Genomic DNA, 23,212 nt, shown 5'->3' on the forward strand with positions numbered 1-23,212 from the left:
CATTTTACAGGCTCGAGCATTTGTTTCACAAATAAAAGTACTTTAAAAACAACTTCTGTACTGTATTGTCAAATAATAATTTTAATCATCAATGTGAACAGAAGGCTTCAAATTGTGGAGATTAGCCCCACCCACCGCGACCCGAGTAATTGGATTAAACGGGAGAAAATTTAAAATGATTATGAAAAAAATACAAAGTACAGCCGGACAAATAGTGAGTCAGGTGTATTTCACTGCTCTTCAGACTGAGCCGCTGCATCCTGACTCCGCTCTGCAGTGTTTTCTTCTGTTGAAGCCCGCGGTGCAGGTGTGTTTGTTCGGGGGAAGAACATAGTGATAGGCAGTTGTTGTTGCTCTTTTTTCTATGGGTTTTAGAGAAACTCGAAATTGCAAGAGAATTTGCACGTACATAATGTAAATTTGGCAATCTGATTTACGTACGTGTACATATTAAACTGCAACGTTATTGACGCACAGGTAGAGAAGAAGCGGAGTGACTTTTTAGCCAATCAGAATGCAGAACACAATGCACGATGCAAATCCGTGAAGTAGCGAAACCGTGAAAAGAAACCGCGTTATAGCAAGGGGGTTACTGTATTGTAAATAAAAATAAACATCAATATATAGTTTGAAATAGAGTAAAACTTTTTTAATCCTAACCCTAACAATGTACCTTAAATGTATACAGAATAATCTACATCAGCGCTGGCATTACAAGCCTTTCATTGTTATCAACATCTACCCACATCACCATGCACGCACACAGATCTACAAAAAAGACTTGCTTTACCATTCGTATCCGTTCCCTGTCCATAATTCTTTCCACTGGAACCTCAACACCCAACCGCTGTCATCCTGACCAATAATACACAACAACACAGTAACTCCACCTGTCAGGTTGGGGGTGCTGTGGTAGCGTGAAGGACCCAGAATGCAGAGACGGGAGCACACGGTTCCAGGACAAAGGGTTTAATGACTAACAAAAAGCACTGCAGAGCAGGAAACCAAAACTACAACTAAACTTACTGTGGCATAGCATGAAAAAGGCAGAAGGGAGTCAGGGACAAAGAGTCATTAATGACATTAATGGACCAGCACAAAAGGAAGGCAGAGACAAGACTTATATACAGACAGGGCAGACAAGACACAGGTGAACATGATCAGGACAGATTGGGACAAAGGAAGTAAAACTCAAACATGACAAGACAGGAAATCTTTCAAAATAAAACAGGAAACAGAACTCAAACATGACAGACCAAAACGGAAAGCAAAAAACAATACAAAAGAAACTCCAACCATGACAGTACCCCCCCCCCCTCAAGGAACCGCACAGAGGTTCCAGAAGTCAACCAAGGAGGAGGGGGCCCGTGAGACGAACTTAGATAGGCCACAAAGTACAGGGAGGCCGGGCTTGGCACTCCAGCGAGGCCGAGAAGAGTCCGGAGGTCGGCCGGGAGGCCAAGCTGTCTGGCAAGGCAGGTCAGGAGGACGGCCGGGAGGCCGCGCTGTCCGGCGAGGCAGGTTCGGAGGACGGCCGGGAGGCCGCGCCGTCCGGCTAGGCAGGTCCAGAGGACGGCCGGGAGCCCGCGCTGTCCGGCTAGGCAGGTCCGGAGGACGGCCGGGAGCCCGCGCTGTCCGGCTAGGCAGGTCCGGAGGACGGCCGGGAGCCCGCGCAGTCCTGCATGGCAGACGAGGCGGGTCTGGCATATAGTCTGGGGCGAGTATGGCTAAGACTGGGTTCTGCCAGCAGTCGGCCGGTGGGTCAGTCAAGTTGCCCACCAAGAGGGCAAGCATGGAGTCAGGGTCATGCATAGAGTCAGGGTCAGGCATGGAGTCAGGGTCAGGCATGGAGTCAGGGTCAGGCATGGAGTCAGGGTCAGGCATGGAGTCAGGGTCAGGCATGGAGTCAGGGTCAGGCATGGAGTCAGGGTCAGGCATGGAGTCAGGGTCAGGCATGGAGTCAGGGTCAGGCATGGAGTCAGCCGGGGGGTCAGGCATGGAGTCAGCGGGGGGGTCAGGCATGGAGTCAGCCGGGGGGTCAGGCATGGAGTCAGCCGGGGGGTCAGGCATGGAGTCAGCCGGGGGGTCAGGCATGGAGTCAGCCGGGGGGTCAGGCATGGAGTCAGCCGGGGGGGTCAGGCATGGAGTCAGCCGGGGGGTCAGGCATGGAGTCAGCCGGGGGGTCAGGCATGGAGTCAGCCGGGGGGTCAGGCATGGAGTCAGCCGGGGGGGTCAGGCATGGAGTCAGCCGGGGGGGTCAGGCATGGAGTCAGCCGGGGGGGGTCAGGCATGGAGTCAGGGAACAGCGTGGCAAAGTCAGTGTTGGGCCAATCGTCGAGCTCCGGCGGGTCGGGCCAGTGTGTTTCAGGCACCACCATGGAAGCGGGGACAGGTCGGGGTGCAGCCGGCACCCCCCTGGGAGCAGGGATGGGTCGGTGTGTTTCAGGCACCACCATGGAAGCGGGGACAGGTCGGGGTGCAGCCGGCACCCCCCTGGGAGCAGGGACGGGTCGGGGTGCAGCCGGCACCCCCCTGGGAGCAGAGACGGGTCGGGGTGCATCCAGGACCACCACCGGTACAGGCTGTGGTGCATCCGGGACCACCACCGAACAGGAAGGGACTGGGGTGCATCCGGGGCCACCTCTGGAACGGGTTGTGGTGCGTGCAGGACCACCTCCGGAACAGGAATGGGATGTTGAAGGGGACGGTGGCGGCGGCGACGACCCCCCCCTCATGGCATGGGGGGCAAAAGTGGAGAACTGGGCCTGGTCAAAATCCCAGTAAGACCTTGTCCTCGGTGCTTCCAGGCAGTAGGCCTCCAGTAACCGCATGTCTCGCTCTGCTGGGTCCAGGAAAAAATATGGCTGGTCCATTCTGTCAGGTTGGGGGGGGCTGTGGTAGCGTGAAGGACCCAGAATGCAGAGACGGGAGCACACGGTTCCAGGACAAAGGGTTTAATGACTAACAAAAAGCACTGCAGAGCAGGAAACCAAAACTACAACTAAACTTACTGTGGCATAGCATGAAAAAGGCAGAAGGGAGTCAGGGACAAAGAGTCATTAATGACATTAATGGACCAGCACAAAAGGAAGGCAGAGACAAGACTTATATACAGACAGGGCAGACAAGACACAGGTGAACATGATCAGGACAGATTGGGACAAAGGAAGTAAAACTCAAACATGACAAGACAGGAAACCTTTCAAAATAAAACAGGAAACAGAACTCAATCATGACAGACCAAAACGGAAAGCAAAAAACAATACAAAAGAAACTCCAACCATGACACCACCCTTCCATTGACGTGTTCTCCCTACCATGACAAAGGTGGATAAAGGTGGAAAGATTTCATGTAATCCATGGACACCAGTGAAGATCACAAATCATTGAAGAAAAAAGGTTCAGAGCACTGTCTAGTGGGTCTAGATGACCCAACTCCCAATGTTAAAGTGCCTAGGATAGCACAAGGGATAAACTAGCACCTACACAAATAACAACCTGTGTAACTCAGTTACATTTATCATTCTTCTTCGTGACTATATTTACTGAAATCTTTTATGTTTTTGCTTAAATTGTTTATACTGTTGCTCAACCGGAGCGTATAATTCAGACTGTTCCATAACTTAACTCCATATATTATTATACAATAGCCCTTTTTAGCTGTGCGTGACTTCAGCACTCTAAATTTATTTTCTTTCCTCAAACTATAACCTCCCAATCCGTCAGAAAACATTAATTGTAAATGTACTGGTAGTAAATTCCGTCCTGCTTTGTAAATCATTTGTAGTATTCTGTGTTCTATTAGATCCAAAAGCTTTAGAATCTCTGATTTTAGACATAACTTATAGTGTGATGTCGATAACTTGCATTATGAATAATTCTTACTGCACCTTGGTTTAGAATGCGTTTCTCTTTGGCCATGTACAGTGCTGAGGTGCTGTTTCAAGGAAAACTTGTCATCTAAAGTCACCCCCAGGAGTTTGAAATGATTCACTAGCAGCGTTTACATGGGCAAAAGTAATCGGAAAGAACGCCTGATCGGAAAGAAAATGCGTCATGTAAACGCGCCGTTCGGAATACTCTGCCCCGATCAGACTCTTTTGGATCAGAATTTCTTTCCGATCGAGATAGGTGGGTTATACCGATCATTTATCCGATCGTGGAGTATGTAAACGGTCATTCCGATTGTGTGTCACTACTGCTCTGGTTTACGTCATGGATAGACGGTGTTTCGCTGAGAGAAAGCTTTGGAGCTCATACGGGGCATACCAGCTGCTCTGCGGACGCCCCGTGTAAAGCGCCGCTCCGCTCTCACCCCGCTGGCTCTCCCCTCGCTTACACCCCTCACGAGGGAGATGCGGGGCAGGAGCGCTTCGTGCCCCCCGACGCTCACTCGGTCCACTGGCACCCGAGTGAGCAGAGGAGCTGGATAAATAATTTTGTGTCTGATGGGAGGAGGATGCTTGTTAAGTGTGCGTTTTGTTGTTTTGTTATGTGTGGGAGAATTCATACTGCGATCCGTCCCGCCGCTCTGGGTTAGCGGCTGCAGGACTCAGCAGGAACCGTGTTCGAACAGAGCTCGGGCTGCTAGCTCACAGAGTGGCTTTGGAGCAGTGTGTGAACTTTTCAGAGCAGAAATAAATGTTGCCCAGTCCTTAGAAACGGTTCAAACAATCACGTGGATTTGTGTTTCCAGTTGTGTCCCGACAAAATAAAGGCTGATGTTATTCCCAGACATTTACGCGCAGCCAAGACGCAGATTGCTGCGTTTCTCGCATGGTCCTGGATTTTGTGTCCATCAGGCTAATCATGTTGTTAGCCCGTGTTAGCCTGCCCTAAGCCTTCTTCCATCTTAATTCTTCCACAAAACAGCACTGACCACATGGATTAAATATAACGATGAGCGAACAGGCACTTCATAATATTCATAACATTATTAAAAGCACGTTTGGAAGATCGTCTCGAATTTGGGAACTGCTGCACATGCTGCCTGTTTGTGGCAGCGGTTTGTTTACAACGGGACCTATTTCCTCATCCGGGTGATTTTACACTACTGCGCATGCCCAAATCATTGTGTGAGCCATGGGAACGTTTGTTCTAATCGGAAAAAAGTTTTCTGTGCCCATGTGCACGGGTGAATTTTAACCCGACCATTGATCCGATCAAGATATTCTGCCCATGTAACCGCGGCTACTGTTGCCAATGTCACTCCTGCTAGTTCTATCTTAATTTGCTCTTTTATATTATTGTTGCCAGAAAAAACGATTTTTGTCCTATCCAGATTCAGTAATAAATTATTTCTCTCAAAACAATCCTTAATCCTTGAGGGACACCACAAACAATATCTACAACTGTTGAGCTATGGTCTCCCATTTTCACAAATTGCTGCCTGTCTCTCAAATAGCTTTTCACCCAGTCTAAAGCTGGTCCAAGTCAATCAGTTTTATCAATTAGAAGATCATGATTTATTGTACTGAATGCTTTTTTTTTTCAAATCTATGCAAACTCCAACTGCATTTTTATTCTCTCCTATGACATTAGTTATTTGCTCCAGTTAGCTCCATTGGAGCCAATGATGCTCACTCTAAAATCGTGCTGGCTGTCTGCAAGTCAATTATATTTATTACTGAATTTGCAAAGTCTAATTTTAAAAAGGTTTTTCCAGGAGAAAGTTGAGGGAGACAGGCCTGTCATTTGTGAAGTGAGCTTTAGCTGCTTTGACAGTTGGTCTTTCTTCCTATTTCTTCACACCTTGTGGTCACAAAACCAACTCCACAAAGAGCGGTTTCTTCATCATTAAGTTACATAAAGAGGCAAATCTTCTGTGATCAGGGTTAGGTAAGATGAAAATAAGGTCTCAGAGAATGCAAACAAATAAACAAGCCGTCGCTGTCAGAGGCTCTATTCCTGGACAGGATTTGAATCTCTAATCAAATTTTTTAGCTAATAAGCAACAGAGAGAACAGATGCATGGTCTGCAGAATCAAATGGTTTGTTGTTGGAACAGGTTTTTATGAAGACCTGCTCCTGCTGTGTGACATAATGAAGCTGAACATCTGATCCACATAACGCACTGGTCCTTTCAGAAAGGCCCGTTTTTGCTTGTTTCCATGTTTCCACTGCCCTCTGATGCAAATGCATCATCTGTTATACAAGTGAGGAATGAAAGAAGCTCTTTTCTATCAGAAAACAGCTTCACTTATGGAAAAACAGCAGCGTTACGGTCAAAGGGAAAAAGTGTTTTTCAATTAAAAGAAGATTTCACTACAGTGCAGCAAAAAGACGGATGTCTTCATTGTTTTTATTTGCTTCTTTGTTAATTCTTCATGATAAACTAATTACAATAATCAAAAGACACCCAGAATTAAAAGAAACCCTGTCTGCTCAGCATGAAAAACACATTTAAGCTCATGATAAATTTGGGAGAACCTCATTTTTGTCATTCAGAGGTGAACTTACTGAAGTGTTTGGATCATTGTCCACCCAGTTCTATTGAGTTTAAGGTTACGAACAGCTAATAGGCAAAAATTATGAAAGTCCTGAAGCTGGAGTCCAACCCCACACCATCACACTTCTGCCACAGTTTGCCTGTCGCTCTGATGCCAATCAGGAGTAAGCTTGTTCAAAGTCCACAGTCCTTCAACTGAAAGCGGCTCAGGAGAATCTGTCCATCAAACGTTGGAGGTGGGGGCCAGCGGGGGCCAAGTGCTTTTACTGAGGCATCTGACAGTTGATGACTTGAAAAAGATGTGATAAAGTAAAAAATATCACGAAAAAAATATATAGGATTAGCAAGAACATGTTAAGAAAAAGGTATCAGAAGAAGAATGGTTCGTCTGACTAATAGAACGACTGAGTAACAGCTGTTTATTTCTCAATAGAAGTCTATGGGATTTTGGCTTCTTGGAACCAGTAAGTACTTCCTGTTTGGATTGCCTGGGGGGAGGAGTCACACTGGTCATTAATAAATGGACATTATCAGCAACAATAATCAGGCTAACTGTGGCGTTGTAGCGATGCTCAGTTGGTTCAGTTTTTGCATAATGTACGTGTCAATTTCCCCACACAGTTTTTCTTCTGTCACCTTCTTAGCTGCATCTGTGTAAAAAAACGGAGTTTTGTCCTCAAGAAGCAAACCAAAACATGTTATGCTCTGTAATAATCCCACAGCCTGCAACTGAACTGAACTGGAGTCAGATTTGTCGTTTGAGCAGTAGGCACAACCACCACACAAAAGAAAACACACAAGTGATGAGAAAGACCCACAACCGTGTTGAAAACATCAACATCTGTGATCAGAACCAGCAGAACGGCCTCCTGATCCGCCACAGAACTCCAAAGCAAATCAATCTTTCATGTTAAGAACATGAATATTAAAGTCGCCTTTGACCAAAATGTGCGATAAGTCTGTGGCAGAGGGGATAGGCCCCAGCAACCCTCAAGTAGGTTTGGAAAATGCGTGGAACTTTTGAGGTGTTATTTTGACTCCAACATTGGTGCTGAAAGAATCAAAAACTCCCACAAAGCAGCTGGAATGAGTCTATGAGCCCTATACCCCCCATCCCCCACACACACACCTCGTCTGTAAGCTCAACATTATTTTAAAAGTTAAAGTTTGGAGGAGCAGATCTAAAGGCTGCTGTAGTTTAACCATGGTTCATAAAAAAAAAGCATGAACTTCATGTTATTAGCAACTTGATCAATAATTAAAGTGAGTTAATGCAAAGTGAAGGGACATTTCCCCAGTCCAAGTTGGCAGGAGTCATGAACCAACAGCTGTTTGTCTCAGACTAGTCTTGTAAAATTCTCTGGATAAGCATTATTCACTTGGTTGTTATAAGAGAGGTAGAAGACAGTTTTATCTCTTCTGTGTCCTAGTTTCTGAAAAAAACATGACAAGACTGAGAAATGAGCGCGTTTGTTTGGATGAACAGAACGCCACCATTTTTCTGAGTGAGTGAGTGGGTGAAGATGCTGAACGTCTCTCTGAGTTTAGAGTTTCAGCTGGACTGAAAACCAACTTTGGAGGTTGTCAGCTGTGTTTCCATCACACATATGTGCAAAACCTTATTGAAACTCTAGAAATGTCAAAAGAATACAATTTCCCAATGACACTGTTTCTATCAAATCATAATAAAGCGAATAAACACAAACCAACTCATGCGATAAGTCATTCAAAAGCATTGTGATGGAGGTGAACAATACTTTGATTGACAGCAGATACAGTCAAATTTCTGCCACGGCACTGGTGCTCATCATCATCTATCAAAGGAGACGTCAGCGTCTTCTTCAGGTCATGGAGCGGCCAGCTCCTTACATGTGGGAGGGGCTACGGATGAAGCCATATTGGTAAATGGTGGTCGGTGATATTACAGAGGAGCAACAATTCCACATGACACGCTCTGATGAGCTGTGATGCTGTGAGACCTCTGGTGGCGCCCGCTGTGCAGCGCCCAAGACCGCCAGATCCTACTAAGAAGCGCATCGCCATCTGGTTGTTGGTCACATGACTCATTTAATACAAGAAAAGTACTTCCATTGCTATTGAAGGAATTTATATTTTTGGTCATTTCATTAGGGTTGTCAGTCTTAATTTTTATTACATTGAATATTAGTCATGTGCTGAGGTGTGTGCTTTAACATCCTTTGAACTTTGAAGAAGCTTCCTTAAGTTGCATATGTGAGAAGGTTTTGACTTCAGCTCCACGCTCATCCCCGTCAGGGGAAAGAAAGGGATTCTTTGATCTTCTAAGGCCATTTGGTTGTAGGTCTGACATGGGCCATAAATTAATCCCATTAATCTCTGGGACTGATTGTAGCTATGGGAACCACTTCAGGCGTCCGTTCATGTGTGGAGAACAAAGCTCTGGGATCGACTTCCTGCGGTGACAGTTCCTGCCACCTGTGGTGGACCCATGGGGATTCCGTACCGTGTCCACCTGTGAGGTTGCCCCCAGAGACCAGATGCTGTGATTTCAAGTATGGACTAAAGGAAGTAGGCGGGCTCCTCTGTCAGCCAATCTCGAGCGGCCAGAGGTGGAGATACAGCCGCCATCTTGCTTCCGTGGGAGTAGATTCTGACCACATGTTTAAAAGTCTGCACTCAAGGAAGTTTCTTTGTCTCCAGACAAGCTGCATGTGATTCGGATTGTATTCTCTGGCGTATTGCAGGCCTTGATTTTGGACACCCAGACCGATCTGTTTTATTTTGCTTAGAGCTCTTTGTTAGGGACAATAAAACCTCTTAATTTTATTCCGTTCGCATTTTCTGGTCATTCTCCCGACTTAAGAAATAGGATTGAAGAAATCTCAAAGCGACTGATGTCTGTATTATTTTTTTTTTGAAGAGCTGAGCCTTGCATCATTGTGTGGTTGTGTGTGCAATAATTTCGTAATGATTATATTTCAATAGAATATGCAAATCCATTCATTCAATCATTCATTCATTCATTCATTCATTCATTTTCCAATCCAGTGGGTTTCAAACTGTGGGGCGCGCCTCCCTTGGGGGGCGCAGAGACAATATGGTAATTAAAGTCCAATGTTTTTGTTTTGTTTTTTTTTCTTTTTTGGGGGGGGGCTGTACGGTGGTGCAGTGGTTAGCGCTCTTACCTCACGGCCCCTGGTTCAAGTCCTGGCTGGGGACCTTTTAGTGTTGAGTTGCATGTCCTCCCCGTGCATGCGTGGGCTTCTCTGGGGACTTCGGCTTCCTCCCACCATCCAAAAATGTGCTTCATAGGTTCATTGGTCACCATAGGTGTGAATGTGAGTGTGCATGATCAACTGTGACCTGTCCAGGGGGTCCCCTGCTTTCGCCCATGAGTGGCTGGGATATGCTCCGGCAGCCCCGTGTCCCCGAAAGGGATAAAACGGGATAGAAGATAAATGTTTTGGCATATTTTGTCAGTTTTCCACTGCGTGTGTGTGTGTGTGTGGGGGGGGGGGGGGGGGGGGGCAGGGTAAATTTTTCCTCCTTAAAAGAGGGGAACAAGAAAATAAGTTTGAGAACCACTGTTCTAATTTGTTTGTGCCCTTACGGGGTCAGGGGGCTGCCAGAGCCTATCCCGGGACGTGTCGTGTTTCAGGTCCCCTAGCCGGGACTTGAATCAGGGGCCTTCTTGTTGTGAGGCAAGAGCGCTGACCACTGTGCAGTTTGTGCAATTTCATAGTCAATGGAAACGCAGCTAGTGGAGTGAGGGGCGGTTGAAGTTGAGGAAAATTGTGCCTGCAGATCCTCCAGGTGTGTCCGCTGAGCTGTCAACATCCTGGGTTCGTCGTCTTCTCTTCTCATAGGCAGAAGATGGGAAACACATCAGTGTTCGGAGAGTAAAAACATCTTTGGAACATCAGTTAAGATAGGATTTTAGATTTGTGTTGCCGTTTTGATGTTATTTCGCCAGAGTAGATTTGTGGCGAGCTCGCAGATTTGTGGTGGGACTGCATCATTTGTGTATTTTGGTCCGTATTTTGGTGCGTGTCCTCACGGTGGTAGCTGGGCAGTGTGGTGACATTCACATAGAGTCCATTTTCTTCCAATTGTATCTCTGGGTGAAGAATTTCTGATTCCGGTTTTGTGCTGTTTTGCAGACGTTCAATCAAACTTTGTTTATAACAAACGACTCTCAGTGGTTGAGGCGCTGGTGTGTCGCAGTCAGGATGTTCTGTTAAAGGTTGGGACACAGTGAAGGTTTCTTCACCTTTTCCTCTGTTCACTCGGATGTGCTGGTGTTTCAGCTCTGAAAACTCTTTCCTCTGACTCCTCACGCGTCGGGACAAGAGCAGGTTTTTCTCTCAACAGTTTTCTACTTAATGTAAGTGGTACCATGTTAAATAATTGTTTTACAAAAGATTGGGATGCTCATTAAAACACTAGATAATAAGGATGGAACTTATCCAGTTAACATTCTGCTGCTTAACAACCTAAAGAGATGCCTCTTTTTTTTTACATTCAAAAGTTTTAACCTCAAGTTTAGCACTTAAATTATTACTTGAGTTCATTTTTGAGGATAAGACTATTTTTGCATCAAATCTTTTACCTTCTGAGACCCTGTGTCCACATATGGAGACTTTACGTTTTTGAAGATTTAAAAAAAATTCCAAACCAAAGTTTGGATCTCAGGAAGTTTAAATATCCGTTATCTTTAAAAAAATGTGTCAGAACCAAAAAAAAAATTGTACCTCAGTTGAAGTCTTTTTTCCTGAAGACCTGTGGCTGTTATCTCCTCTGGAAGCTGTTCTCTCCTCTGGAAGCTTTTCTCTCCTTTGAAAGCTGTTACTCCTCTGGAAGCTTTTCTCTCCTTTGAAAGCTGTTACTCCTCTGGAAGCTGCCTGTTCTTCTGGACCTCTGCTCACATTTGTGGGCTTTTCAGTGTAACATTCATTCATGCAAAGCTTTCCTCTGCGTCAGGAATCAGCTGTGTTCAGGTTAGAGGAAGTGTTTCCAACACGCCCACCTTCTAACTTTCACACAGCAAAGTCCTGTCAATAGACTCTTTGTCAATCTCTCCCTGGAATGCAAACACTGCTGGCTGAGGGGAAAATATCAGCTGAAATCACCATAAATGCAGGTTAACAATTTCATCCTGATGATATCTTTGAACAAAGACACACCTGACTAAAGTTCAGAGCATCTCCAACATGAAAAACTTTGTGGGGCTATATAGACACAGAATCTGTGAGCTTTAGCTGCTCAGGGTTCTCTTCTCCTGGTCTCCTCTTTATTAAAGGCCATAGGCTGTAAAATAATGGACCAATTGAGGTGTGACGTCACAATGCATTACCTCCGGCTCTCGCGAAACAAAGCAGAATCCCTCACCGTGGCTTCCTGATACGGGCGCCGCCATGTTGAAACCAGTCGACAGTGATTGGTCCGAGTTGCTCCGAGTCATCGTGTCTATGGCAGTGGCGACAAATGTTGTCCTAGTGATACGATGTGCCTCTCTACCAGGTGCTCTCAGGTAAGAATTTTTAACAAAAATCATGTTTGAGTGTTGTTTTGGTGTTTTTAACAGGTTCTTGTAGCATTTCTCCGATGATGGAGGACATATATAAAGAAAATGAGGATGAAAAGTGTATTTCTGAGTGTTTCTTTATTTAAATTGTATGATGCCAGAACATTCTCATCATTCACAAATGCACACAGTCTGTCACAACTGTAATTTCATGCAAACGTGCAATATAAATTTGGAATTGCACACCCTGTGTTTCACAAACACACACTACATGTTTTGCACATGCACAATAAGTGTTTCTCACAAATATGCACGCTGTGTTTCACAAAAACACAATGTTTCATAAATGCACAATAAATGTTTCACAAACATACTTTTCAGGTACACTTATAATATGAAGTCTTAGATCATGCAAATTGCAGAATGTGCATTTACAAAACCCTCTATTGTGAATCTCCCCACATTTGTGAGAGAAATCCCTGCAGTGAATTTTGAGGCTTTCCTGAGCAGCAGGTCATGTAATGTCATCAGTGAGTAATGAATCTGTCAATCAAACTCATTAGCAAAGTGGGCGTGTTCGCTTTCAGCCAATCGAATGGTCAATCGAATAGAAGTGTAGAGAAAGTTTAAGGGGCCATTCGATTGGCTGAAAGCAAACACGCCTGCTTTGCTGATGAGTTTGAGTGACAGATATCACAAGTGTACCAAAAAATGTATCTATTGTGCATTTCTAAAACATTTATTGCGAATTTCTGAGACATTTCTTTTGTTTTTGTAAAACAGTGTGCACATTTGTGAAAAACACTAATTGTGCATTCGTAAAACATTTAGTGTGCATGTGTGTAACACAACGCGTGTGTTTGTAAAACACAGGGTATGAATGTGTGTAACACAACGTGTGCATTCCAAATTTATATTGCACGTTTGCATAAAATTACAGTTGTGAATTGGAGTGTGTGTATTTGTGACACAGACTGTGTGCATTTCTGAATTATGAGACTGTTCTGGCCTCATAAAATTGTTGTGAATTTGAAGCAGACAAAAAAATTCCCTCTGGAAAAAAGCTGTGATAGAAGTTTCTACGGCAAGCCATAAGCTCCCTGGTCTGCTTCATTCCGATGCATCCACTACCAGACAAAAACATCCACGGACGTCTTTGTTTTCCTCCTCTGATCTGGAATCTGGATTAAAACTATACGGCTGGATAGCTCCAATATTGCTCACCATTTTTGCACTGGTAAAGTAAGGATGGAGGCACGAGGAGCTGTAAGCTAGCAGGAGGCTGAGCAAACAGAATATTTATTTAACTGGTTGTGTGGTGGTGTGTTGTTTCTGCTCTTAGAAGTTGTGTTAACGTTTCTCAACAGAGAAGGCAGCTGCCTGAGGCCTCAAAATGAACTGAGCCTGAATCAGATTTAAGAAACTATCAACGATGAGGTCTTAAGTCTTGTCTTTTTAACTCTGGCTAAAACAAACGAGTCAGAGTGGTTAGTAAGAAAATAAACTGATATAAAAGGGCAGTGAAGCTCAGAAAAGGAAGAGTTAAAAATATCAGGAAAGTTCTTATCTGTGCTGGAAATGCTAATTCGAATTGAATTATGCGACAGTGTTCGCAGGGTGCATGTGAAAATAAAAATGCAATCCCCTCTTTGCATTTTCATTTTATTTATGACACAGAATAAACGTTTTTTAAGTAGAAATGAAAAAGCATTTTGAAGTATTGATTTTTCAGTTTAATTTTGAGTCATTTGATGCAGTTACATTTTGAAAATGAAGAAGCATTTCTGTTAATCCATTGTAATTGTCAAATTAGATACTTCTAAATGAATTTTGCTACACATTACCGGAGAACTTTTTGAAAATGAAATGTCAAATATCATTTTAATTAAGTGACCGAATAAGCAGTGTTGAAGAAGAGAATGAAAAAGCATTTTGGTGGATTACTTTTTCATTTTAATTTTGAGTCAGAAAATGCAGCTTCATTTTGAAAATGAAGCTGCATTTCTGGTTTTGACTTTTATTTTTAATCATGCTACAGAATCGCTTCCATATGCAGATGACACTGTGGTTAGTTAAGCTCTGAGCATTGGAGTGTGTCCTGTTCAGATATCTCTGTTTGGAGTTCTGATGGAGTCGAGTCGAGCTGATGGGGACCGCTGTTAGCTCAGGTATCGCCTGGAAAGTCTACCTTAAAGCAAATGTTAATGTACTACAGTTATACTTGGTTTACAGTGATCCCTCGCTATAACGCGGTTTACTTTTCACGGTTTCGCTACTTCACGGATTTACATCGTACATTGTGTTCTGCATTCTGATTGGCTAAAAAGTCACTCCGCTTCTTCTCTACCTGTGCGTCAATAACGATGCAGTTTAATATGTACACGTACGTAAATCAGATTGCCAAATTTACATTACGTACGTGCAAATTCTCTTGCAATTTCGAGTTTCTCTAAAACCCATAGAAAAAAGAGCAACAACAACTGCCTATCACTATGTTCTTCCCCCGAACAAACACACCTGCACCGCGGGCTTCAGAAGAAGAAAAGCTGCAGAGCGGAGTCAGGATGCAGCGGCTCAGTCTGATGAGCAGTGAAATACACCTGACTCACTATTTGTCCGACTCTACTTTGTATTTTTTTCATGATCATTGTAAATGGTGGACTTTAAACGGTGGGCGGGGCTAATCTCCGCAATTTGAAGCCTTCTGTTCACATTGATGATTCAAATTATTATTTGACAGTACAGTACAGAAGTTATTTGTTGAAAAAACGTTTCTACAGTACTTTTATTTGTGAAACAAATGCTTGAGCCTGTAAAATGTTTTGTTTTTCATGGATTTTGCCTATCACAGGTTCTTTTTGGAACGTAACCCCAGCGAAAGACAAGGGTTTACTGTATAAGTGAGGCAGTATAGTTGAAGTTTACTATCATAGATAGTATTTTATTTTTTCAATTTAGCCTGAAGAAGTACTCAGTTGGTAATACTTCCAATAATATACATACATGATCTGTGGTATACTTGCTATACCTATATTCAAGTGTATTTAATAAGACAAACTTCAGGCAATCAATATTTATTGTAAAAAAAAAAGCTTTATCCAGACACTCAGATATGCACCTATAATGACAAATGTAGATTATTTATTTAATAAGGGTTATTATGGTCTGTCCTGTGTTTATGTGGTGGGGAAATGTATTTCTTCTTTATTTCATTCAGTGTGGTACATAAAGGTTTAGGGATGTTACCAAACCCGAACAATAATTCGGATTAATCCGTCACACGGAACGCAAACAGTTTATCTGCTGTAAATGTTTCAAAGTTTAATAAAGTTGGAAAGAAAAAAAACACGGACGCAGTCGCTACTGATGACGAAAAAAGCATGCGACGGTTTAGCTAGCCACAGCTAGCCTCGTTAGCAGAGGAGTGCAGATTAAAAACTGGATTAAACACGCCGCTGGCTCGCGGGTAATCTGCACGTGGCTGCTGTTGGTGTCGGTTCGCAGGCCCGGATGACTGTAGGGGACGGAGCTGATGCGCGTTAGTCGCTTCGGTGGGCTCCTCGTGTTTGGCTAACATGATGGAGGGCGACTTTTCCCCACACCGTCTGACAGAACCGATGCAGTCCGGCTCTGCGGTTCCGGACGGGCTGTGCTGGGTGTCGGTTCTGTCCTGTCTGCTGCTCGCCTGCTCGTATGTTGGCAGCCTGTACGTGTGGAAGAGCGACCTGCCCAGGTGAGTTCGGCAGAACCCTCTGAGTCTGATGCCGGTGAGCGTCATATATTCCAAATGGCGTCCAGTTCTGTTTGGATCAGCGGGTTCGGTGTTGTTCTGGGAATCTGAACAGCTGTTCTCAGGTCAACACCGGAACCGCTGCATCAACGGTCGGACCTCTGGAGGGGTCAGAGAGGGGACCCATTGCCTGAGATGGTCACTAGAGGGCGCTCGACTTTACTTTCTGGCTTTTGTTGATTAGAAATAAAATATTTAGAAATTATTTAGAACCACTTAAGGTTCTGCTCATATTTAGAACCACTTAAGGTTCTGCTCATAACCATGTGACAAATTACTAATCAATTCCTACTGCGCTGCAGAAATGACGTCCTAGAAAACATTGATTTTACATTTCTGAGACATTTAAAGTGAAAATCAAACCTTTGTTTTATTTATTTTTCTTCATTTGACTTTCAAAGATATTCAAGAAGTGAATTTCCAGTGGGCTGGGTGGAGTGAATGTCATGTCTCCCATTTGCCACACTGAGCATGTGCGGTGACGGCTGCTGCTGCCCCTCTCAGTCATGGTCATGTGTTCACAGGGATCATCCCACCGTGATAAAGCGGCGTTTCACCAGTGTCCTGGTCGTGTCCGGTCTGTCGCCGCTCTTCGTTTGGGCGTGGCGAGAACTCACAGCGGTCAGGGTGAGTTTTCCAGAGCACAGTGACGGCCACATCCGGGTCTTTATCAAACAGATGTTAGGATCATACTCAGAATATGGGATTGTTGTTGCTCTGGTACTGCAGTCATCCTCTCCTTTGTCAGTCCCAAAGCGTGGGGTGAAATCTTCTAAATCCCTGCAAAAGAGACTGCAGGAACAGAGTTTAGAAGTTGTTCTGATCATAACGGTTATGCATTTACTCTCAGTTGGAGACGAATAAACAGAGTCCAGCTTTTGATGGCAAGCCAAAAGAGTCAAAAACACAAAGCACTACGACACTTCGAATGGCTTTTTAGAAAAGTGAATTCTGCTTAAAATGCCGTTCCTCACCAGCTTGCAATGGCGTAACAAATGCTTATTATTATCATCTAGAATGGCCTAAAGTCAGTGTTTTATTCCAAAACTGTTATATTCTACTTGTCTACATGCTAAGCAGTTCAACGGTGTAGTTAGAGGTTCGACATTATTTCTACTTTTAATTAAATTCTTTCCTTTTGTACCCGTTTCGAGTTCTTTGCTTTCTTTTGTTTTATTTTCTCATTAAACCATTTTTTTTGTGTGGGCTGCATGGTGGTGCAGTGGTTAGCCCTCTTGCCTCACAGCAAGAAGGCCCCCAGTTCAAGTCCCGGCTGGGGGACCTGACCAGAACATGGGGGACCTCTCTGTGTGGAGTGCATGTTCTCCCCGTGCATGCGTGGGTTCTCTCCGGGGTCTCCGGCTTCCTCCCACCGTCCAAAAACATGCTTCATAGGTCAGTTGGCAATTCTAAATTGCCCCTAGGTGTGATTTTGATTGTGACCCTGCGACAGACTGGCGAACTGTCCAGGGTGTCCCCTTCCCTATTGCCCACAAGTGTCTGGGATAGGCTCCAGCAGCCCGTGACCCCGAAAGGGAACAAACGGATTAGAAGATGAATGAATGAATGAAACCTTTTTACTGTCGGTATTGCGGTCTATAATGACTAAAGCGTCCAAGCTCCCTCATCATGTCACAGCACCATTGAACCAGATGCTGGTTATGACAGATGCTAAACGTTTGCTCCAAACAAAAAACGCCTTTTAAGTTATCAAACTCTTTTTGATAAACCACTATAACAGCATTAAAAGAAGCTGCAGCTTTTACTGATGGAAATAAATGCTGTTTAGGACGACATCTTACTGGAATACCCTTCATATTTAATAAGTGTGTATTTTTTTTTTTTGTGTGTGTGTGCTTTTTGGTCCTTCTGGGGCGCCATCATTTCTTTCCAACTTGCTCTGCAAACACAGGGGCAGGATTTAACATGGGAGGGGGCAGTCCTGATCCAGGACAAAACCCGGATGACAGAATCATTTTACTATGACGATCATTTTTCTTGCATCACCTCAAATTCACATCATTCTAGCAAAAGGTAATTTTTGTCCAAATGATGAAGAGCAAAAAAGTAATAAGCTGTTTGAAAAATCTATGAGCCGCATGAACAAAAAGGTTAAAAACGGAGCTTACCTTTGTGTTTTTCTCTGTGGAGCGTTAAAAGGTAGCAAAAGTCATGAGACAAATGTAATTAGAATCTGCTACATGTTGAAAAATGTATGAAAAATGTTGAAAAAAAATAATCTCGTTTAAATAATAATAAAAAATAATCGTAAAAATGTGCAGAAAAATTACTTTTAGGAGTAAAAATGTACTAAAGACAATGCAATAAACTGGTGTGGGTTCCTTCTTGGATTTATTGCGTGTTGTGTGTTGTATTTATTGTGTGTTTTCCATGTGGCTGTCAGACCAGCGCCTCGCTGTTGGCTCTCATGGGGATCCGGCTTGAAGGCATCGTCCCTGCCATTGTTTTTCCTTTGCTGCTGACTATGGTATGAAAACTCAACTCTGATCACTGTCTGTGTACTTGATGCCTCTGGAATGCTGGGAAAAAAAACTCAAAACCTCTAATATCCTTGGTTTGGTATATGTTCTAGAAGGTTATAGAACGTTTTGGATTCTAAACATCAAAAACTTTTTGTGGTAAATTCAGTTTTTCCTTTCAAATTGTTCTTCATGAAGCAGCAACAAAAATTCAACTCCCTCCTCTGTCGATAAAAAATGGTCATTTCAGGGTCTGGGCTATTGGCTGAGACCTTCAGCTGTGCTGCCAATCAAAACTGGATCCAGACCAGGTTCTGGTTGTATGTTGTAGGTCCTCTTTCTGGGCCCCCTCATGCAGCTGGCCATTGACTGTCCCTGGACCTTCACAGATGGGGTCAAAGTGGCCCTTGGTGAGTTTCTCCCTCCATCCGTGGATCTGGGGTTTCTCCGAGTGTCGCCCTTCTTCAGATCCCCGCTGTCCCTGCAGATCCCTGCTTCTGGTCTCTGTGCGTCAGCGACATGCGCTGGCTGAGGAACCAGGTGGTGGCGCCGCTGACGGAGGAGCTGGTGTTCCGGGCCTGCATGCTGCCCATGCTGGTGCCCTGTGCTGGGCCGGCCACCGCCATCTTCACCTGCCCGCTGTTCTTCGGAGTGGGTGAGTTGGGGCTTTGGCGGTCTGGGTTGGTGCTGGTGAATCGGTGAGGATTTCTGAGTCTGAGCGCTCTTCCAGCTCACTTCCACCACGTGATCGAGCTGCTGCGGTTCAGGCAGGGCACGCTGGCGGGGATCTTCCTCTCTGCAGGTGAGAGAACCATTTCTATTTGAATGCACTGTTGTTTTTGAAAATCCCTCTGCGATCATCTGTTTTCACAGCGTCTTTTTAATTGTGATGAAGCCATTTTCAGCCAAAATGAACAGAAAAAACAACCTGTGTCCCTTTCTAGAACATAGTGTCTGAGTTGTGGGTTACAAATTCCTTAACCCTGATCAGATCAGTGGCCTTGTGGTAGAGTGTCCACCCTGTGACTGAAAGGTCGTGAGTTAAAATCCAGGCCGAGTCATACCAAACCACCAAGAGGTTTCTGAGCGCGGCTGTGTCTGCAGCTCACCGCCCCCCCAGGGGATGGGTCCAATGCAGAGAACAAATCTCACACACTTAGGTGTGTGATAGATAATGGGACTTTAACTCAGTCCTGTAACCCTTGTGCTATCCTAGGCACTTTAACATTGGGAGTTGGGTCATCTAGACCCACTAGACAGTGCTCTGAACAATTTTTCTTCAATGATTTGTGATCTTCACTGGTGTCCATGGATTACATGAAATCTTTCCACCTTTATCCACCTTTGTCATGGTAAGGAGAACACGTCACTGTGAGGTTGGGGTCACAGAATAGCACAAGGGCTAAACACAAATGCACATGTACAACCAGCAAACAAAGCTGTTTCTTTGTTGTTGTTGGTGCGCCTCGCCGTCCTGTCTGAGGCTAAAATCGGCGCCGTCTTCTCTCTGTTCTCCTGCAGCGTTCCAGTTCTCCTACACGGCGGTGTTTGGAGCGTACACGGCTTTCATCTTTCTCAGGACAGGTCAGCAGGTTCCATTCCCGTTTATGTATTTAGCCCTGTCAAAGAATTGACAGAAAACTCACATTACTTGCAATATCATTTTCTTTACAGCCTTTGAAGAAATCAAATAACATAAAATTGCAATAACATTTTGTTAATGAGAGATAGACAGCATTGATTATGATATGTTGGGTGAGTTCTCACAATGTCAGATTCTGATGCAATAATATTGACTTGAGGGTTCAGGAAAAAAAAAACACACTATTTACCCACTATCCTAAATTTGATCCACACATTTGTACCATACTTGAATTGAATTATAAAGAATTATTTATCGACAGATTTAGCATTCCTTCAAAAAATAAATAGTAATAGATGAGATATTCTCATCATGACCCTTGTGCCGTCTTGTGGGGTCCAGATTTTCGCCTACCTATGTAGACTAGGGTTAACTCTTATTTAAATTATGCGGGTGCAGTAAAATGGTAATTATGTTTTTGTTGTTTTTCTATTTATTCATTTATTGCAAGTTATATCATCATCGTAATGTTGATCACTAATATCCCATATCGCGAGTTTTCTCATATCCTGTAACCTTGCGCACTGTCATGTGGGGTCCAAGACATGTTACCGTTGGGAGAGGGGTCACCTGGACCCCGCAAGATGGCACAAGGGTTTCATGGAAGCAGCCATTTTGAAATGAGCAGGAAAAACCCCTCTACTGCCCCTAGTGGAATGATGATGAACTGCAGGGCAGAAAACGTGGACCAAGTTCTTAACAACGGGTTTTAATGAAAGTTTGGATCATGCTGATGAGACAGAGGTTTCTAAAATACTCATATTCTAAACGAAATGAATGGTTAGATAGGGTTCATGGCATCTGAGCTCCATTTTTTTCTAATGTTCTGGCAAGATTTGCCAGAACATTAGAAGTTTAACATTTGGGATGATGACCAAATGTTAAATCCGACACACCACTTTGTAGCAAATCCTCAAAATCTGCTCCTTCTTCAGATTCAGTTCATCAGTGTTGAAATTACACTTTGTCTACACTCCCAAATAAAGACAAATGTCCAGAACCAGAGGTTCTGATTCTGTGTCTGTATTACAGGTCATTTGATGGGTCCGGTTCTCTGTCACTCCTTCTGTAACTACATGGGTTTTCCCGCCGTCAGCACGGCTCTGGAGCACCCCCAGCGCCTCACGATTCTCTGCTCCTACCTGCTGGGTGTCCTCCTCTTCCTCTTCTTCCTCTTTCCTTTCACGGACCCCTCCTTCTACGGGTTCCCCACCCCGGTCTGCACCCTCGCCCCCTCCGCCAGCTCCCTCTGCTTCTCCTGATCCCGGCCCCACGCCGCCGCTGCCGTCACGCCGCTGAAGAAGAGCCGTTCTCCTGAATCGCTGCAGGTGAAGGTCGATGAAGAACGTGAAGCGTTTCATCGCATCCGACGGCTCATTTGACAAATGTTAGGAAATCCTGTCACTGGGAGCCAATCCGGCACCAAAGAGCCCTTCTGTGTCTCGCTGACCCCCCGATAAGTGATGCTGGTCCAGTTGATGAGGCGGAGAGGTTCCCCTCATGCTGACATAGCTCCACCATCAAGGACGAGGTACCAGTGCCATTGATGGTGACCGTCTCTTTCCACTTTGTCCCTTTACTCTGGTTAGTGGTTATGGAAGGTCTAGTTTTTTAGTTCTGCTGGTCGTTTTTCATGATTCCTGATAAAAAGATGTGAAACTTTTCTACAAAATAATCTTTGAGCTCCACTCAAACAGGCGACCAACAATCGAGAGAAAGAAAACAAACACTGTTGTCACTCGGTTCTGATTCATCAGATAAAAAAAAGCAGTAAAGCTGGTCCATGAGTTAACAATCCAAATCTATAAAACAGAGAATTAGAATTAGTGGTTGGGAAACAAATTGTTGCCCAATACAAAGGCATCCTTTCATTTTCATGGCGTCATTTCACATCAAAGATGATCAAAAGTTCAAGGCGCTTTCACCCTCAGGTAGTTTGGTAGATTTGGTTCGTCTCAGCGGATTTCCAAGTCCACTTCAACTCTTTCATTTGGTTTGCTTTTCTCATTAAGGAGGTCTGACACCTGCTTGTTTGGGATGCTTTTATCTGAAATGAATTCTGACCAGAAAGGTAAAAAAAAAGAAAAATTCAGCCAATTCTTCAACTTTTGGTATGGATAAACCCTTTTAACATCGTCCCACCACTTTACCTACAGATTTCTATTTGCTTTTGGCCATGCGTCTTTGCATTTGTGACATAACTACTGATTTTTATTTTTTATTTTTTTGCAACCCGCAGCTTAGTTGTTTTTCCCTGAGAAAAAATGTGTGTCCCTTCACACCACGTATGAGTGGCAGCTCTTAAACTTCCCTCATGAAACTGCTTTAGAACCAAAAGTGGAACATGTCGGCGTGCAGCCACTACACAGAACCAGTGGAACCTGTTTGTTACAAAATCCAGCCTGTTCCCATTTATTTCAATGTAAAGGGGCCAACATGCTTATACTTTGGTTCAAACCTGTTTACCTTCTGCAGGTACATTGAAGTGTTGGGAACATCGTACTGCTGTGAATATACACACACAGATGTGTGTGTATATATGACCAAGATTAAAACCAGTCATGTACATCTCATTGACAGTTGACCATCCAGTCGTTGGCTCTAACGTAACCTCAATGTCCCAACAAATATATTCTACAAACTTGAGTGTTGGTTTTGCGAAAGGAGGGGTTTTAATGACATCATATCCTGTTATTACGGCAAAACAACCTCTGAGCTGAAAACAGGCCCCAAATGACCCCCATACAAACCAACGGGTCACATGACCACAGGGGTCATCTGTTTTCTTTGATATACACAGTTTAGATGAGTTTTCAAACCTGCCAAATGGAAAAAAGTGGCAAACTGGTGTGACCCAAACAGGACAGCGTGAACGCGCCCTTAAGTTTGATAGAGGTTTTAAAATAAAGTAGTCATGGTGTTGGTCTCAGAAGTATCATTGCAAAGCTTTTATTAATAAAGAAGACTTTTTTATTATGCAAACATTTACAGACCCATACAGGCTAATACAATCTAAAGCAGTCAGATTGTTACTATTCTCTTGATGATGGGGATCATCAGCCATCACCAGAACACTGCTCTGACCTCCTGTTCAGTCCAGTTCTTTGCTAAAACTGACCTTCATTTAAAACAACAAAAACAAAACATGGATCACACTTTATCTTTACTTTAACACACTTTCTTGATGTCCGTTCCTGTTTATTTAGCTTGGAGAGCATATTGAAGGGTTAGCAGACAGAAAAATGAAAGCAACAGACACTGGAAAGTGAACTGTGATGAAGAGCTCGTGACTGCAATTACCTCACACACAGAGACACAAAAGACACAGCACGGTCCATGACAGCAGCAA

General features: G+C 44.0%; 2 protein-coding genes across 2 annotated transcripts in view; one reads left to right on the top strand and one right to left on the bottom strand.

The window, feature by feature from the left end:
• alox12 (arachidonate 12-lipoxygenase) overlaps positions 1–11,400 on the bottom strand; it is a 36,701-nt gene extending 25,301 nt beyond the window's left edge. Inside the window, exon 1 of the mRNA XM_004080002.5 lies at positions 11,179–11,400. Within this exon, the coding sequence (XP_004080050.2) occupies positions 11,179–11,385 (207 nt within the window). The 5' untranslated portion in view covers positions 11,386–11,400. The remainder of the gene's footprint in view (positions 1–11,178) is intronic.
• Positions 11,401–15,300: 3,900 nt separating this feature from the next.
• The window catches only part of rce1a (Ras converting CAAX endopeptidase 1a), a 9,181-nt gene continuing 1,269 nt past the window's right edge, over positions 15,301–23,212 (top strand). Inside the window, exons 1-8 of the mRNA XM_004080001.5 lie at positions 15,301–15,684; positions 16,266–16,368; positions 18,146–18,229; positions 18,553–18,631; positions 18,709–18,876; positions 18,952–19,023; positions 19,743–19,805; positions 20,896–23,212. The exon at positions 20,896–23,212 is cut by the window's right edge and continues 1,269 nt beyond it. Coding sequence (XP_004080049.1) covers positions 15,527–15,684; positions 16,266–16,368; positions 18,146–18,229; positions 18,553–18,631; positions 18,709–18,876; positions 18,952–19,023; positions 19,743–19,805; positions 20,896–21,125 — 957 coding nt within the window. The 5' untranslated portion in view covers positions 15,301–15,526 and the 3' untranslated portion in view covers positions 21,126–23,212. The remainder of the gene's footprint in view (positions 15,685–16,265; positions 16,369–18,145; positions 18,230–18,552; positions 18,632–18,708; positions 18,877–18,951; positions 19,024–19,742; positions 19,806–20,895) is intronic.

This window comes from Oryzias latipes, chromosome 18 (assembly GCF_053564925.1).
Source record: "Oryzias latipes strain Hd-rR chromosome 18, Olatipes_Hd-rR_3.1".
NCBI lineage: Eukaryota > Metazoa > Chordata > Actinopteri > Beloniformes > Adrianichthyidae > Oryzias > Oryzias latipes.